At 42.3% G+C, this 18,516-nt stretch overlaps 1 protein-coding gene across 2 annotated transcripts in view; it reads left to right on the top strand.

The window, feature by feature from the left end:
- GALK2 (galactokinase 2) overlaps positions 1-18,516 on the top strand; it is an 88,602-nt gene that overhangs the window by 1,376 nt on the left and 68,710 nt on the right. Inside the window, exons 2-4 of one of the 2 annotated variants that reach the window (XM_090028700.1) lie at positions 5,682-5,770; positions 8,121-8,244; positions 16,364-16,454. In XM_090028700.1, the coding sequence (XP_089884826.1) occupies positions 5,682-5,770; positions 8,121-8,244; positions 16,364-16,454 (304 nt within the window). Of the gene's footprint in view, positions 1-5,681; positions 5,771-7,286; positions 7,325-8,120; positions 8,245-16,363; positions 16,455-18,516 lie in introns of those variants that run through there. The other variant, XM_090028701.1, reaches the window with a different exon arrangement.

The raw sequence follows: 18,516 nt of genomic DNA, 5'->3' as shown, positions 1-18,516 counted from the left end.
TCTCCACATCCCTCTTGAAGTGTAGCACCTAAAACTGGTTGCAGTACTCCAACTGTGGCCTGACCAGTGCCACATAGAGGGGAAGCATCGCCTTCCTGGACCTGTTCGTCATGCATCTGCTAATGCATGATAAAGTGCGGTTAGGCTTGTTGATCACTTGGTCACATTGATGACTCATGTTCATCTTCGAGTCAACTATGACTCTAAGATCCCATTTCACTGCTGTGTTGCTAAGAAGGTCATCCCCCAGCCTGTAAGTGTGTTGCTGGTTCTTTTTGCCCAGGTGCAGCACTTTGCACTAGTCCTTGTCGAACGGCACCCTATTTCGTTCTGCCCATTGTTCCAACTTATCCAGATCCACCTGGATGCGTTTCCTACCCTCTGGTGTGCTAACTTTGCCCTATAATTTGGTGTTATCTGTGAACTTAGACAGGGTGTTCTCCACGCCCTCATCCAAGTCACTGATGAAGACATTGAATAGCACTGGTCCAAAAACGGAGCCTTGCAGGACTCCACTGCACATATCTTTCCAGATTGATATCAACCCGTCCACCACCACTCTGGGTGCGACCCCTAAGCCAATTTGCCCCCCACCTGACTGTGTAATCATCTACATCACAGCCTGTCAGTTTATCTACGAGAACAGAACGTGATATCGTATCAAAGGCCTTCTTAAAGTCTAGGTAGATGACATGTACCTTGACTCCTGCAACTAAGCATTTTGTGACCTGGTCCTAAAAAGAAACAACATTAGTCAGGCAGAATCTACCTGCAGTGAACCCAGGCTGATTTCCTTTCATCATTATTTGCCCTGCTGGGCTCCCACAAATGTGATCCGTAATTTTTTCCAGAGTTTTCCCAAGGATAGAGGTGAGCCTAACTGGTTTCCTGGTTCCTCCCTCCTCCCCTTCTTGAAAATAGGGACCAGATTGGCCCTTTTCCAGTCCTCTGAGACCAGACCGGAGCACCCCGAGTGTTCGAACAGCCGTGCCAGTGGCTGTGCTATAACACTGGCCAATTCCTTGAGCACCCCTGGATGAAGTTCATCCAGGGCCCGCTGATTTGAATACATCCAGCCCGTCCAAGTGCCCTTTCACTAAGTCTGTGCTAACAGTTGGTGGGCTGGTGTCCCTCCTATGTCTATCTATAATCCAATCGGGAGATTTGTCTTGGTCTGTGTCTAGGAATACAGATGCAAAGAACTCGTAACTCATTGAAGAGCTCAGCTTTGTCCCCCACCTCTCTGTCACCAATTACCCTAGTTTGTCCTGTAGGGGTCCCATGCTATCCTGTGCCTTCCTTTTGCTCCCTATGTACCCGAAGAAGGACTTTTTGTTGTCCTTAATTTTTGTCGTCATCCTAAATTCTAATCCTGCTTTGGCCTTCCTAAATGATTCCCTGCAAGTGTGAGCCAGGGAGGTATACTTTTCTTTGGTAGTTCCCCTCTGTTTCCCCAGCCCATATACCTCCTTCTTTGCCCTTAGGCTTTCCTGGACTTCCCTGTTCAGCCAAGAGGGCTTCTTGGCCCCTTTTATGTGCAATGGGATTGTCTCCTGTGCCTGTAGGATTGCTCCCTTGAGGAATGACCACCCTTCCTGGACCCCCATTTCGCCAATGCTCTTGAGCTATAATGCCTCACTAACTAATCTCCTGAGCACACTGAAGTTAGCCTTTTTGAAGTCTAGCACTTCAGCCCTGCTGTTTGGTTTACCTGCAGATTCCCCACCAGGTCATCCCCTGTAGCTAACACCAAGTCCAGCAAGGCATTTCCCCTAGTGGGATTGTCTACCTCCTGCGTTAGGTGGAGGTCCTGTATGCAGGTTAAGAACCTACGTGAGTGGTTAGATTTGGTGGACTGCTCCTCCCAGCAGATGTCAGGGTGGTTTAGGTCACCCATAACAACCATATCTCTTGACCGTAGGGCTCTGAGAGCTGTCTGGAGAATTCCAGGTCTAGCTCATTCTTTCGGTGTGGCGGTCTATAGCAGACCTCCACTACCAAGTCCCTTTCTCCCTGGACCCCTTGTATCCTGACCCACAGTACCTTGGTTTGGCTGTCCTCTGATCCCATCTTGATTATAGAGGATGTATATTGTTCCTTAACTTAGACAAAAACAATCCTCCCCTCTACCCCCAACTTTATCTCATCTGTACAACCTGTAACCCTCAATGCCTACTGCCCAATCGTGAGTAGGGTCTCACCAGGTTTCAGTTAGTCAAACCAGGTTGAAGTTGTTGCTTGCGAGCAGGAGTGCAAGTTCCTTCTGCTTGTTTCCCATGCTCCCAGCATTAGTGTAGAGACATTTATGCCCCGCGATGGGTGTGGTACCCTCCTGTCCTGATGTTTATTGGGCCCCTTATTGCTTACTTTAGTGCTTACCTGGACAGATCCAATGCATTGCTCATGCCTCGCTTATCCTAGGTTCTCCTTATCCTCTGCTTCCCTGTCCCCTTATGAACCTAGTTTAAAGCCCTTCTAAGGAGACCAGCCAACCTGTAAGAGAACAGACTCTTACCTTTAGAAGAGAGATAAAGACCATTTTTCCCAGGATAACTCTTATGGAAGTGTGGATAGTGGTTGTAGAAGCCAAAACCCACATGATGGCACCAACTCTGGAGCCACAGGTTGACTTCCCTGATGCAGGTGTCCTGATGCTGATGGAGACTGCTAACCGGAAGGATGGACAAGAAGACCACTTGTGCCCCCGACTTCCTAAGCCTGGCCCCCAGAGTTCTGTAGTCACTCATGACGTAGTCTGGACTACTCCTGGCTGTATCATTCATGCTCACGTGTACGAGGACCCTAGGGTAGTAATCAGAGAGCTGGATGAGGTCTGGAATCTTTGCCTGTCCTGGATCCTGGCTCCGGGTAGGCAGCATTCATCCCATGCCGTGGGATCAGGTTGACAGATAGGCCCCTCCGTGCCTCTCAGGAGGGAGTTTCCCACCATGGGCATCTACTCAAAGAACCTTAACTGCATTTCACTTGATTCTCATTCACAGGTCCAGATCAACATTTTCAAACTTGCATGTGTAAAGAAAATGGGAGTTGGGTTTGCCCAGTGCCTCTGGCAATCAGAGCTCAATCAGTGTCTACATTTAAGCACCCATCTTTCAGAATGTTGGCCATAGACTATAAGTAGATGATCATCAGTCTTGCTCACAAATCAGACTTTAAAAAGAATCCAGTGCTTATACAAATATAGCTAAAAGATGGCTTTATTTGTTCTCAGACTTTAAATATCAACAGCTATGTATAAATGGCTTTTACATCAAAGCATTCTGGATATTGACACATAAGGCATACGAGCATCTTAACAGGACTTCAAGGACAGTGGGATATTTTTAGGAGGTATTACCATGTTTGTGATGGAAACGGGCTCCATACTGAGATGGCAAACTTTGTGGACGATGGTACAATAAAGACAGAGAAGTATATATAAAAACAGAGAGAGATAGTAAACCTTAGTGACCATGAAGCAAGACTGCATATTAAATTTTGTGTTGACAAATATAAATAATACATATTGGAAGAAATAACTTAAACTATTAATGCACATTGCTGTGTTCTAAATTAACTACTCAGGACAAATATCTGGGCTCACTGAAAGCCTATGTTAAAAATGTAAGGGAGTGTAAAAAACAAACAAACTTTTACGATGTGTGAGAAATGGCAGAGCAAATAGTATGGAAAATATTATAATTCCTTAAAAATACATCTTCACTTGCAATATTGTGTTAAAGTATGAGAATGCTATATAATATAATTAACAGGTATTCACAAATGGATGACCTATGAAGGGCTTCCATTTTTAGAAAGTGATAGATTGCTTAGAGGGGAGAAGAAAAAGAGACATTACAGAAACATAAAAAAGAATTAATTATAAAAAGTAAATTAGTATTTCTGTTCATCTTTCTCTTAGTATATGAACAGCAGCATTTAAAGACATTATGTTTTATAATTGAAGGAAAATCCTTTTTACCTGCATACAACTTGTGGAACCCATAAGTAGTTTATGATCAGAGAATTGCTGATTTACAAATATCTTCAAAAATAGATATCAGGACAATGGTACAAAACTTACAAACTACTTAAAATACTTGTTTTTATGAAAAAGTTAATGGTTTGGTGTGTAACTAACTGAAAGCTTTTTAGAAGTGACTCACTATTATATCAGGGAATTTTAGCCCCTAGTGCTGCACCAAAATAATGACTTCACCTCTTTTTACTTGCCAGCAACTCACTTATTGTCTGTGGTGTGATGCTGTTGGGTTGGGCCCCCCTATGTTTGCAAACAGGGGAAGGAAGCTAGAATTTCTCCCAGTCTTATGGGTTCATCCCGTTATGAGCCCAATCTTGTCTCGAGCCAAGCCCTTCAGGTAGCCTGGGGCCACGGGTATCATGAACCCCCATGGAGCCCCTAAAGGTACCTGATCTCCAGTGACTGCATGATGGTCAGGGTTCTGCAGGAAGAGCTGTCATCAACCTGGTCTTCAAGTGCAGGTCCTTGGCTCTGCTGGTGGTGGGATGTGATGTGGGCCAATGCCTACACTGGCGTTCCCCCTTTTCTGAGGCCGGTGGTGCCTTATGCAGGAAGTTCCAGGTTGGGCCTGGAGTCCCAGGCCTCTGTGGAGCCCAGCTTCTGGCTCTCATTCTGGCCTGGGAAATGGGTCTGTGGAGAGCACGCTGCCTGCCAGCTCTCTGTCCCAGCCAGAAAGAGTGTGCTATTAGCCCACGGACTCACTGCTCTTCTCGGGGCCAAGCAGTACACTGCCTGTGGAGCATGCCGGCAGTCGTTGCCCTGGTAAGTGCGGGGCTCGGACGGATCTCTGCTAAAATGGTACTTTTGGATTTCTGTATGCGTGTATTTGTACAAGTGCTTTATGTAAATACAGAAACAGAAACTGATAGAAGTGAAAGTGAAAAAAACCAAGTTGACTCCATCCCTTATCCCTAACTAAAATAAACATTTTCGTTTAGAATAGAAGAGTAGTAGTATCTATTTAGGACCCCACTCAAATGGAAAGAATAGCATATAGTTTTGGAAATGTAATATTTGATTGAGCTAATTTGCAATGTAAGTGTTACAGAACTGGAAAGTATTATTTACCTCAAATCTGTGTTTTGTCACCTTTCTTTCTATTTTTTCCATGTATCCAATCTTCTGTATGCCAACACACCTTCTTTTTAAATTAGCTGGCAGAGAAAACTCTACAATTTCAGAAATGGCTACTGGTTTTGGAAGCTTCATTGTCTGACTGATACATTTGAAATATATTATGTTCTTAGAAGCCTAGAGCATTGGGAAAATCAGGCCCTCTTTGCTTTTTTAAGTTGCATATCCAAAGTGCTTATCACTTTTGAAAATGTACGCCTAGTCTCCTGGCTTTGTTTTCAGTTGCATTTTAAAACAAGAATTGTTTTAAACCTGTTTTAACAAGTAATTGTTTAAAAACTTTCTTACTAGTCTACCCCCCTCTGTAGAGGTGTTACCTATCGTTACAAATCAAGGTAATGACAGCAGCAAAAAATAGGTTACATTTAGCTGTTGTTGTAAAAAATGCCTTCATTGACTTCAGTGGAGTTGGAGCCACCTTACTTTAAGGACTAATTTTGGGGTGTGGATTTTCTGTATTCTACCTAGTTTTATTCCTTCTAAAGCATTCCAACATTCCTTCTAGATTGCTGAAGATGAAGGAAATGTTTATTTCCAAATTTGGATCAGCTCCCAAGTTTTATGTTCGTGCACCAGGACGAGTCAACTTAATAGGTAAGAGGCATATTCTTCTTTTGATTTGATTTTATCTTGCATCATGGGGACATAGCAGATTAACTTTTTTGGTTTTGATTGTTCGTTTGTTCTTGGGGATTGTCAGAGTCAATGATTGACAAAGCCATACATGGGGAGAAGACAGAACTTTGCAACATGCTTCATGCTTGTCTTAGTATTTTAAGTGTTTTGAATAAAGTCAGCTTACAAATTTAAGTATCTTGCCTCGTTGGATTTAGGGTGCATTTCCCAAGAGCTATTTGTAAGCTGAAGTATAAGGTAAGTGGGAGATGGTGAACTCACAGAAAATAGGGTTACCACATTTCCAGTTCCAAAAAAGAGGACACCGATCATGCAGGAAGAGGGGGCAGGTATATGACTGGCAGGGGCAGTAGTATGCCAGCGCCCTGCACCTGTCCATTCTGTGCCCCTCACTCCCAAACCACAGCCCCCCTCTAGCCCTGCTGCTGCCCCTCACTCCTGACCCATAGATCCCAGCCCTGCCAGTACCCCTCACACCCAAACTACAGAACCCTGCTGCCCTGGGCTATGCTGGAGCCCCTCACTCCCAACCACGTTCCCCCCCATCCCTGCTGGTGCCCCTCGCTCCTGAACAGCAACTCCCTGGTGCTGCCAGTGCCCTGCCCTCCCAATGCCCTGTCGTCTGTCCATCCCCCCCACTTCCCCCAGTGCCCCTCACTCCCAAGCGATAGCCCCCACAGCCCTGCTGGTGCCACTCACTCCCAAACCACAGCCCCCTGCTCCTACCAGCTCTGCCTCTGAGCACAGGCACTGGGTGCAGTGCCACTGGGTCAGCCATGCAGTTCCCTGCTTCCCCTGAAGGCCCCCCCCACCCCCTTTCCCAGCTGGAGGGGAAGGCGCCTCCCCTGCTCCTTCCTAGGGCAAGCAGGGAGGTGCCAGGAAAAACTTTGAAGGTGAGCAGAGCAAAATCCTGACATTTGAGTATATTTAAATTTTTTTTAAAAACTGACCAGATGGAGATCGAAAGATTTAAAAAGAGGACATGTCTGGGAGAACGTGGGCGTATGGTAACCCTACCAGAAGATATATGTAAGATGGGTTCATGAAATCAGTCTGTATTTTTCTCAGTACCTCAGTTTAAATCAGCTGCAGCATGTCTTCAGGCACCGAGTATTACACTTTGATAAAAGTGAGACGTCATTTCCTGCAATCCCCTTTCTCTTATTCTGCAGATGTGCTACACACTTGTGCCCAGAGTGATTAGAATAGCTAACTTCAGGTCCATTTCAGGTCTAGGGGTATGGTGTAGTTATTTATTTTGTATGTTTGTTTTATGACTTCCTTCTGGCATTCATCTTTTTATGATCATACCCTTTCTTAGGTAACAGATCCCCAAACAATTAAAATGTGATCCAGCTGATCAGATGACTTTCTCAGTGAAAGGAATCATTACAAATACACATTACAAATAAATTAGTCTGTGTGCAGTCAATTGTAATTTTTCCTGTGGTTTTCTGTAAGATAATCAGAATGGGGAACAGATGCTAACTGAAAATTATTACTAAGAGATGGGTATGTACTGAGTCCATTTTCTTTTTAAATGTCATTTTGTATCTTGTGAATAACTGTATTGAGGATGATTAAGTATCATAATTATTATTTATTGGAAAAAGTTCAGGAATAGCTTAACAAAAAATTCCTGCATAAGCCTGATTCACTGGCTAATGAGTCATCCAAGATCAGTTGAGGAAGTCACAGGAAGGGGCATCATGCATTGCATTTTTCTGCACTGCATATTAGCTACCACTTAATGAAAATGATTTAACTTGCTTATTTTGCTAGTTTTATTAGTTTCATATGAAGCACAATTAGTTTCCTTGTTCTAACTACTAGGCAACAATCTTTTTATAAGTCTATGATTTCATGTAACTATGTTAAAGAACATAATGTTTTAAAAAGTGATGTGGTAGACAATATCCCTGGAGAAATGTTAAATTATTTTGCACTAATATAGAGTTTAAAAAGTGGAGAAGCCATCCACTAAAATTAATGAACTAAACAGAGTTGTAGTGTACATATTTTACAATGTAGACTATTAAGAAATTTGCATTTCTGTAAAGCCTTTAGCATAGGCGCCAACTTTTATTTTTGGTGTCTGGGGGCTAAGATGATGGAGATGTGGGAAGTTTTACACATTTTAGGTGACAGCCCCCTTCCTGAGGGGGTGGGGTGTGGGGCTGGGCTGGGCCGGGCCCTCAGGCCCCCATGTACTTGGTGCCTCTGGCATTTAGAATTGACCTTATTTTTTCTGGTACAGCTGACTATAACAAGAATTATTAAAAAATGCTGGAATTCTGCTTATTTTTAGGAGAGCATATAGATTACTGTGGGTATGCAGTGTTACCTATGGCTGTAGAACAAGATATACTTATAATGGTAGAACCTGTAAAAACTCAAGTTATCCAACTGGCGAATACAAACCCTTTGTACTTGTAAGTATGGTACTTGTTTTTTTATGCTAATTTATATGATAATTGTAATATAAATGAGATCTTGTGATCTCTAGCAGGCTAACAGTACAAAATGATATGGTTGCAGATTAAGTGTATACAATAGTATATTACCTCACTGGATGGAATATCATTGCTACTAATTATACTGCCTATACTGGCCCCAAAGGCCAGATCTACTATTTCTCTTCACCTCTTTGTTTAAGTTTCCCTTCACATACCACTTCTCTCAAGATCTCTATGGACTTTAGAAATATTTTCACCGAAGGTTTAGCTGTTGAGAATTTGGAATTTTAAATTCCAGATTTAAATTAGGCCTGTTGTCTACAGTCATCAGCAGTCTCCTGAAATTCAGATGGCATGTGACCAGGGCCGTATAAATGAATGGGATCTCTCTCAATTAGAAAAGTGTTTACATTTAGTTGTATCTGAAAGGGTGGCAGAAAATAAAAGCATGGTGAGACTTGACTGTCTTTGAGCCAGAGCTTGGCACATCAAATAACCTAAATGAGTTTTTGTTAAAGTAATTAAAGTTAATTAAACCTAGATATCGCTCTTGAATTAAAATTGCATGCACATTCAGTAGATTTTATAGCTTTGTTGGCTTCAATTTGGAGCCATATGGTTTAGGTCTAGAAGGTAAGCTTTCTGAATACAGCAGATAGCATCTCTGCTTTACTGAAGAAACTCCTGGTTATAAGTGAAGCCAAAATATATCCACATAGTTCATCAAAACGGAGTATGTCTTTCAACGCTTCTAAGGCTTTATATATCAACAATTGCCTTTAACTTGCTTTATCTTCTTCCAATCTGTATCAGCACTAGGGCTTATGCTTGTGGTGAATGAAAAGCATGTGACCTTTGCTAACAAGGCTTTAACCACAAGCCCCAGTAGTCTTACTCCTTTGCATTTGATGTAAATCTTTGATTTACGTACTGCTGAAATGTTTCATACTGTTGCACGCCTCTTTCACTTAGAGTTTGTTTTAACTTATGGGAAAGACATAACAGAGAACAGGTTGTAAAGAATCACCTTCTCAGATCTTAAAAGCTTCTCATGTAACAAAGTGCCCTTTGATTTCAGTTGGACTAAAAGCTCATTCAAGAACTGTTCAACTTTCAGGTCCTCAAGGCTACTCCTCACTAGCCTAGTGCATTGTAGTTAAGAATGTAAGTGTAGCGACTATCCTGATAAAACACTTTGAGGAGTGTTCTGGGAAATACTTCAGAATAATAATAGCTAGCTGGTTATCTGTCTCATGGCACAGTTATGAAAGCCTTGTACTGAAGAAATCAGTCATTAGCTGACTGCTCTTAAATTTCAGGTAGCAGGTTGAAACTTCAGTTGACAATCTGACAAAGTACTGTGATAATGAGCCAAATTGTCCAGAAAAAACAAGGATTAAATAGCATTGAGGGTGAGAAGGAATATCAATCAGCTAATCACTTCTCATAAAAACACCTCACTACCTGATACACATGCACATGAATTCTCATGTCTATCCTGCAGCAGAGGTAAAGTTTCCCATGCATTCTCTGAAAAGAGGAAAAAAAGCATTCTTTGTTAGGCAATGTCTTCAAGAATTAAAGAGGTAAAAATTCATTTGGTCAACTTGTACCCTCAACAGGATAGCTGATACTAACAGTTGAACATGGGCATGGATAATGTCTGAGTAGGTAAGACAGCTCATTTGGGTACACCATAACAGACGTATAGAATGATTTCATTATAATGCTTCTGTTCATTTTGTTCATCTACGTGTATATGCATACGTTACTTTTTGTTATAGTGTGCTGCTTCTAGTTAGGGCCCTGAAGGTACCCTGCACATAAGTGTTTTAAAGATTGCTTTTTATTCTGCATCAGAATGGAAAATTAGACTTTTACATTTTTTTAAAGCTATGACAGAGAAATTAAATATTCCAGTAAACCAGTGGTTAGGGGTACCTTGGGGTGCAGAAGACTCAGGTTGAAATCTTACTCTGCCATTCTCGCTTTCTGACCCACTGAATATTTAATTATTTATACAATATGGAGCAGCTCAATGAGGGGGAGAGAATGTGCAACTGAGATGAAGCTTCCAAAGTTTTTGCATGTCACATATGAATGCAAAGGGAATAGAGCAAGGGAAACACTGCTTTCTAGGGCACACCCCCTTGGCAATCAAGATACTTCTTGATGATTTGGGGACATATTGAGGTAGTAGGACATTCCCTCAGAGCCTACCTGTTCGACTCCTGACTAAACAACCTCCTTTTTGATCTCAATTAATTAAAAGTATTGCAGCCTTCTGGTTATGCATTTTTCTTTTTTATTTGATCTAGACTCATGACGATACTGTGGTAGATTTGGGGAGTTATCAAGAAAGTTCATGTAAGAAAATAAGGATCTGACAACAATAGAAGAAAAGTTGAGTGGGAGCAGACTGAGGTAGTTTGGCATATAGCTAGAAGGCCTGAAGAGTAATTAGGAAAGAAAGTTCAGGTTGTGAGATCGAAGAGCAGGAGAAAGAAAGGTAGCTCCAAGCAGACATAGTATAAGCATTTTAAGTCCACACCTGAGAATATGTGGTATATCAGGCTAGAAATATACATTGCGAAATGAAGAGCTTATACTAGTTTAAATATTTGGTAAGACTATCACACCATTAGTGTAGATGGCTAAGCCAGTAAAAAAAAATGTGTAGGCCATTTCTAAACCAGTGTAAGAAGCATGATTTGCAGCCTACGCAAGGATAATAGATTATCTGTTCCCTTAAAGCCCCTAGAAAAGATTTTGCTGTGTTAGCCAAAATGCCTCTGAGGAGTCCAGAGGCTGTACCCTATCACAGTAGATTGTACTTCAGGAACTCTAGTTTGTCATAATGCTTGAATAACCTTCATTAGCCCTTCCTGACCTCCTAAGTACTTCTTGTGCTGAGCTACCATTGCAGAACCAGCATCAGCTAGACCCAGTCATGTTCTGTTTAGTGATGCAGATTAACTCCAGTTTCTAAATGATAGCACACTTTCTTATGCATGTACTCTTTGTACAGAAAAATGCAATGTGTGGACATCATTGGGATAGGAAGCCACAATATTTATCTGGATAATTTCTGTAGCAGTATTCAGATTTAGGACATTTTAATTAAATGAGAAACAAAATATTCCAAAGATTATCTTTTATACCTTCAAAATTTATATTTGGAGGTCCAAAATACATCAGTAGGAAAAGTTACTATTGGAATTACAATCTGTAAATAAACACAGTAAAGATTTTACCAGTCCAAAATGGAAAATTCAAATGTGCTTCAGCAAGCAGATCAAAAGTAATGAAAAAGAAAGCCTTGATCAAGGTTTGGAAGAGCAGAGAAAGCTCTAAAATGCAATTGTTATGCACATTTAAAGGGATAAGACCTTTTTTGTTAGTCTTTCACTTCCCTTAGGCCCCGTCCATGTTCAGGGCATTTACACATCTTAAATAAGTGCTGTTTTGAATAGGTATAGGGGTGCTTCTATGTTTGGGTGTCTACTACTAAGAAAAAATATTGTTAATAAGAATCAGCTTGCAGAAGAGATATTCTGCGCAATCAAATATTCCTAGCAGTTTTGGACTTCACCAACAACAGAGTTAGGAAGGTACTAAGATATTTTCAAATCTAGATTAGGCACTATGGGCACCTATATACGTGTATGAGGCTGCTCTGGCAGGCTGTAATTACAGCACTTCACAGCAGACTCAATTAATTGAGTCACCTGGAGCATGGTAATTACGCTTTATCTACAGTCATCACTTTAACTAAAGCTCATTTGATGAGCTCATTTGATGAGCTTTAGTTAAAGCAACCCCCGCCACCATGTTTCAGTGTGGAGACGCTGATACATGTGACACTATGGGCACTTTAATAAGAGCAGCTCCCAGAGCCGCTCTAATTAAAGTGCTACCCCCCACAACTCCTGGAGCACGTGAATAAATGCCCTAGCTCTATCACTCCATGGTTTTTTCTGGTTACTTCACAGTTGCTGGATTTGCAGAGATTGCGAGCTCTCACTGTTGGTAAATGGGAGTAGAAGACATTCAGCACTTTGCAGCTGATTTTCTTCTTACAGGATCAGGCTGTATTTATTTGTCCTAGTGACTGTCACAAGACAACTTGGAACACTTTTTAAAGCCCAAATCATAGCTCTTGATGTAGGGAAAGGAATTCCTTGATTTTAAAATTTGCATTTTGCTTTCTTTAATTACTAAAAGCAGTCTTGCTACTGGTGGTGAACTGGATTGGAATTAGAATCTAAGATGGGCAGTGCTTTAGGCAAGGGACAGACATTGCACATAAACTGGTTTAAGTGATCAGAAAGTGGTTTAAACCTGTAACAGAACATAAGTTCACTGCACATAAACCAGTTTCAAAATGGCCAAAACTGGTTTGAGATAAACCTGGTTGAATGTAGTATCAGACTTAAATGATTGAACTCAAACTGGTTTATGCAACTTCTGTCCCAGACCCTGTCCTGGTTTAAGTTAAACCAGAGTCCTCCAGCATCCTGGCATGCTCTTTGAGTTGGGTGATCTGCTCCAGCAGAGCAGGGCTCTCCCTGCACCTCTACTCCCTAGCTGGAGCAGGAACAGACAGGGGTGGGGGCCTGGCCAGATGCTGGCCCCGGAAGGGAGCAGGGAAGATGCTTATTCCCCACCCTCCCCTGTCCCACTGGTGCAGACCTGCATGTTTCTGCCGGCTGCTCAAGCGGCAGGGGCATGGCCAGCCCTGGCGGTAGCTTGGAGTGAATTGGCCAGGGTGGGGGTTTAATTCCCCACACCATCACATCCGTACAACCTGGGCCAGGGTCCGCCTGGGGCTTAGCCCTCTCTGCTACAGTGGTGGGGTCAGGGCATGGCCAGATGTCGGCAGGCATGGCCCCTGAGCAGAAGAGGCAGGGATGGGGGTTATTATCCCCTCTACTCCCAGAGGACTGCAGCTGGGGTCTGCCTGCCCTGACTGCCACCACTGCCGCTTGCTCCCTGTGTAGGCCGAGCAGTGGGATAAGCCCCCACTCTGTCCCATCTGCCAGAGGCCAGATGGAGGGGGAAATAACCCCTTTCCCTGCCTCTTCGCCTAAGGAGCTCTGGCAGCTGGCCTCTGGCTGGGCCTCCAACCCTGCTGCTGGAGTGGAGAGGGGGCAGTGCCTGATGAGGCAGCAGCCTCTATCCTGGTGTCTGGGGAGCATGAGTCTCTTTCCAGTGTGGGGTCTGCTATCGGGGGGTCAGAGCTACCACAGACTGTGTGGGATGAGTGGCAGCACTGGGGCTTGGAGGGGGCCAAAGCCTCAAGTTCCTCTAGTGCCAATGCCAAAGCTCACCCCGCATAGTCCACAGTAGCTTTCCCTGCCCTGCTCTGCCCAGAGCATGGCCCCCCTACCAGAAAGAGGCTCGCACTCTGGGGACACCGTGACAGGGTCACTCCCCCTTGCTGCTCCATGGGCAGGGGTAGGGCATGGCCAGAGGCTGGCTGGCATGGCCCCCTTACGTGGGGGGCAAAGAGGGGAACATTTCCCTTCTGCCTCTGGCGGAGGGGGCTTATCTCACCGTTTACTCCCTGAAGGAAGTGAGCGGCAGTGGTGGTCGGGGCGAGCAGACCCCACTGTGGTCCCCCCAGTGCAGAGGAATAACACCTCTCTGCCTCCCAGCCTAAGGGGATCATACCGGCCAGCCTCTGGCTCGGCCCAAGGAGTGGTGAAGCAGGAGTAACCCTAACAGTGTCTGTACCCTGTCACGGTGTCCCAGAGTGCAAGTGGAGGGAATTAAACCCCTTCCCTGGCCAGTTCACTCCAAGCTACTGCCAGGGCTGACCACACTTCCCCAGCACAGCCTCCCTGCAGCTGAGGGCTGCTCTCATAACTGCCCCCCCCCAGCCGCTGCAGGCATGTGCCTGCATTTCATGAATGTCTATTCACTTGCAAATTGGTTCAATCAAGGCAGGTTAAACAAACCTGCAAAGATTGAATCAATTCAGGCCCCAGCTTTCTGACTGTCTGTCCCTAGCCTTAAAGTTCATCTCATATCTCTTGAAAGGAAATTATATTACCCTTTTTATATCCTTCCCCTCTCATAACAATCTTCAGTGCTGTTAACAGAGATGTATTATAATTCTTTATATTACCACAGTGCCCAGGAATCCTAGACATGAGCTGGGACTAGGTGATGTATAAATGCAAATAAAATGTTATTCTTCTGATGGAATCCTCCTTAGCCAGTTGTCTTCAAATCAGACATCTTGCACCATGTACCTCCTACAGAGGCATAGCAAGCTCCTTTGGTGTGCTGGCCAGAGCAGGAGGGAAGTTATACTACTAGTGGAGTGTTGGGGAGGGGCCAAGCAGGGGCCAGAGTTTTACGTGCTATAGCTGGGCTCCCTCCACCCCAGTGGCTTGGGCTGGGGAGTGGCCTCCAGTAGCAGGCCGTTTGGTGCAGGTTCCCTAAGGTTGCCACACTGGTGCTCCCTCTTAAATTGGCACTTGTAGTTTTGCTACTCGCCTCCTCATATTTGTTAAATCTGTCCCATTTCATATCCTTTCCCTGGTCTCTCCCCTTGTTCCGAGCATCCCATTAGACCTCTTTGTCTTCACTTCCAGGATCTTACGCAGCTGGTCTGTTTTTTCTATTTCTACTGCCTTCCCCTGTCCCACACTAACTACCTCTTTGGCCAGGTATAGATATTATACTTCTACTGGTGTAAGTGATTGGAAACCAGTCTGTACCCATAACGAAACAGAAGTTCAGCACACAAAACCAATCTATGCCCATAACGGAATAGGAGTTTGGCACATGCAGACCAGTTAAAAAAATTGGAGAAACTGGTTTGCTTACCCCTTCCCCAGGCAAATATGTATTCTGTTTGCTACAGACCTAAATTATGCCGCTTACAAAAACCTGCATAACTTAGATCAGTTTCCCCTTGAGCATTTTGAATGTCTGAACCTAGCCTTTATGTCCATCTCTTGGTCTTCATCATCTCTTGGTCTTGCAGTCATCTGTGTTCAGAATTCCTGAGCAGACCTAGCTTGAAATCTGTTCTAAAGGAGGACATGGTCATAGATTTTCATGTATCTATATTAACACAGTAGTGTCAAACTCACTTTGTGCCTCAAGCCAGATCTGAACTATGGGGCTCCTTGCAGGCTGGACTAAGCACAGGATGTGAGGAAGCAGTGGCAGCAGTACCTCCAGTCCCAACCGATGGCACTTAGCAGCAGCTCTAGTCTCTGCTATGTCCCCCATGCCAGAGATGGAGCTACTGCCACCTCAACCCCTGTGCCACAGCAGGAGCTCCGACTCCAGCACAGGGCATGTGGCGGGGGCCAGTAGCTAGAGAGGTAGGGCCGAGGTGCTGGCAACAGGAAAGGCATCCAGAGAACAACCAGGGTGCGTCAGCCCTCTTGTTGTCTTCCTGCCGCTGATTGCCATGTCCACCGAGCTCTGAGGGCACTGGATTCAGCGGCAGGCCACTTCCCTGACCGCATCTCCTGCCTTCTAGTGGCCTGCTGGTAGCTCAGTGGATGGGACAGAGTAGCTTTGCAGGCCAGATTCAAGCTGCAGGCTATACATTTGTCCCCACTGCTTTACCATGTATCTGCCGGTAAGACTAAGATGGGATTGATTACTGCAAGCTGAGTGGTTCCAGATAGTAGTCTAACTAGTCTTACTATTTTTGTAATCAGTCATCTGATTAGGAGATATCTTCCTTTTCAGGTGCTGATGTTTCTACTGCAATGCTACAATATTTGACTTGCAAATGTAAAAAATGCATTTTGTTTGCAAGTTTTAAAAGCTGTTTCCCTGTGAGCTGTTTCCAACAGAATTTTTAAAAAGCCACGAACATATTTTATATAACTTATTTTATAATAAGTTGGACCTATTATTATGCCTCTGTTTAATAAACTTTTTGAATAACTGATCCATAGGGTGGAAGGAGAGACAGAGAAATACAAGGCAATACATAGTGTATTGGAAAAATGTTCAGGATAAAATGTTAATGTTGCAATTTCATCAGCAGGTGGCAGCAGTAAGCTATATTTTTTAACTAACTAAATTCACTGATATTAAATCTCACCTTACTTTTTTGCAGGGATTTCAGTACTAGCGTTAATAACATTCAGATTAACCAAACAAAACCTCTGTGGCACAACTACTTCCTATGTGGATTGAAAGGAATTCAGGTAAAGCAAATTTGTTTAATGCACATATCCTATTGAGAGCCAATGTTTAAGATTACAATATGATATGTCTATTATAATAAATATACCATAATAATTTAATACAAACAGTTTTATTTGTATACCTCATAAATATTTTATTACCATAATTTGTAGATTTTTAAGTAAAGTACTATTTATGTTTCTTTTAAAATTTGAATTTGTTATTTGTTTTGCTTGGAAATTATTGTAAAAACACTCAACTTACATCACACTTATGAAAAAAATATTATACAGAACAATGCATTTAGTCAGTGAGGTCATGGTCAAGCTCATAGTCTGTTTCTGGTTCACATTCTTCTATTTTAAAGTTAAAAGGAGAGTGCAGAACATAGAACACATATTTTAAATAGGTCTGAGGGTTCGATAAATGGAATCTAAAATGTTTTTTTTTTCCCAGGGAAAGCATTTTTAAATTAAGTAATTCTCAGGAATATTGGAAACACACATGCAGGTAATGCATGAGAATTGGTAATTATACTAACCTATTTTATTGCTCATTTAAGGTGGAAGAAATATGTAAAAGGAGTAAACTGCATAAAGCAGACATAGTACATTAGATTTAAAAGACTTTCAACTTCAATAGTTTACCGTAAGTTATTAAAGATACAAGTTTTTTTAATGTTTTGTTTTTATTTGGGACTTTCAGAAGTTCTTAAATAAACTAAAAGAGCTTGGCAGGAAAGTTTCCTAATCTGATAAGAATTTTGAATGAGGATAAAAAGAATCATGAATTCTTTGTGAACTGAACATCTGAAAAAAACAGTTAGATTGTTTCCATCAGAGCACTATTCTGACAATTTTGTAAGTGTAATTTTTTACCTTTACATTTTTAAAACTTAAATTTACCTATTTTTTAAAAACAAAAGTAATCCTAAATGAAAAAAAATGAAGGTATTGATTTAAAAATGGTGAGAAGGGACAGTTCAACCCTTTCAAAGCTTTTTTCCAAATTTTTTTCAAAAGGGGAATGGGTCAAAAACAACTTTTTCCTCTGAAGACTTTCAGAGTAGATGATTAGCTACTTTCTAATTTAAAAAGTCTCATAAAAAATCCTGATCAGGTTTAATAAGGAGCTTAAGTGTAATTGCAAATCAGCAGAAGCCTTCAATTAGAATTAGAATTCTTTTAATTCACTTACGAGATTGTGAAGAATTGTTCCCTTTTATCTTGACTGTGGCTTTTAAAAAGTATGTAGGGATCAGAATAAGGGAGATTTTTACTGGGCAAAGAGGAAATATATTGCAATATATACCTACTTCTGAATGAATCTTTGACATTTCTATAGTTTAATTAGGCCTAGATCCACAGAGGGTATTTAGGGGTGCCTGCACGCGAGCGTGGAGGCTGCTCCAACACACTGTAATTAAACTATAGAAATGTCAAAGATTCATTCAGTAATTACACTCATTCAAGCACTGTAATTACAGTGTGTTGGAGTAGACTCGATTAATCAAGTCTGCTGGATTGTGGCTATTACTGCGCTCCAGCAGCCTCCTCTGTCTCGTTTATCAGTGTCCCTGTGTTTAAAAATGGCGACGGGGGCACTTGAACTAAAACTTGAATGAACTTTTGTTCAAGCAACCCTGCTGCCATTTTTAAACACAGGGACGCTGATACATGAGATTCGACGGTGCTTTAGTTAGAGCGCCTCTCAGAGCCACTCAGGTGCAAATTAAAGCACCTCCCACTCACCCCCAGAGCATATGTAAAAGTGCCTAATGTGCCCAATTACTACTTAGGCCTTAGGTACCTAAATATTTTCACTTATCTGTTTTTTAGTGTCTTTAAAATGTGTTATACTTTACAATTGTTTTCACATAAAATATTTTTATTTCCATGTAAAATTCCTAAATTACAACCCTATGTGTTTCAATCCCTACTCACTCACTCATATTTCCAGTAAGGTGAACAGTTCCAGTTTTACATTACTCCATAAGGAAAGCATTTATTGGAATTGTATTCACTTTGCATATTTAGCCTCACTTTATTTACAGCAGTATGGTTTTTCTTGCAGTGTGGATAA

Source organism: Crocodylus siamensis, chromosome 15, assembly GCF_052110815.1.
Source record: "Crocodylus siamensis isolate JL-2025a chromosome 15, ASM5211081v1, whole genome shotgun sequence".
Lineage (NCBI taxonomy): Eukaryota > Metazoa > Chordata > Crocodylia > Crocodylidae > Crocodylus > Crocodylus siamensis.
The sequence above is the reverse complement of the archived record's forward strand: the minus strand, read 5'-3'. Positions and strand labels throughout refer to the sequence as shown.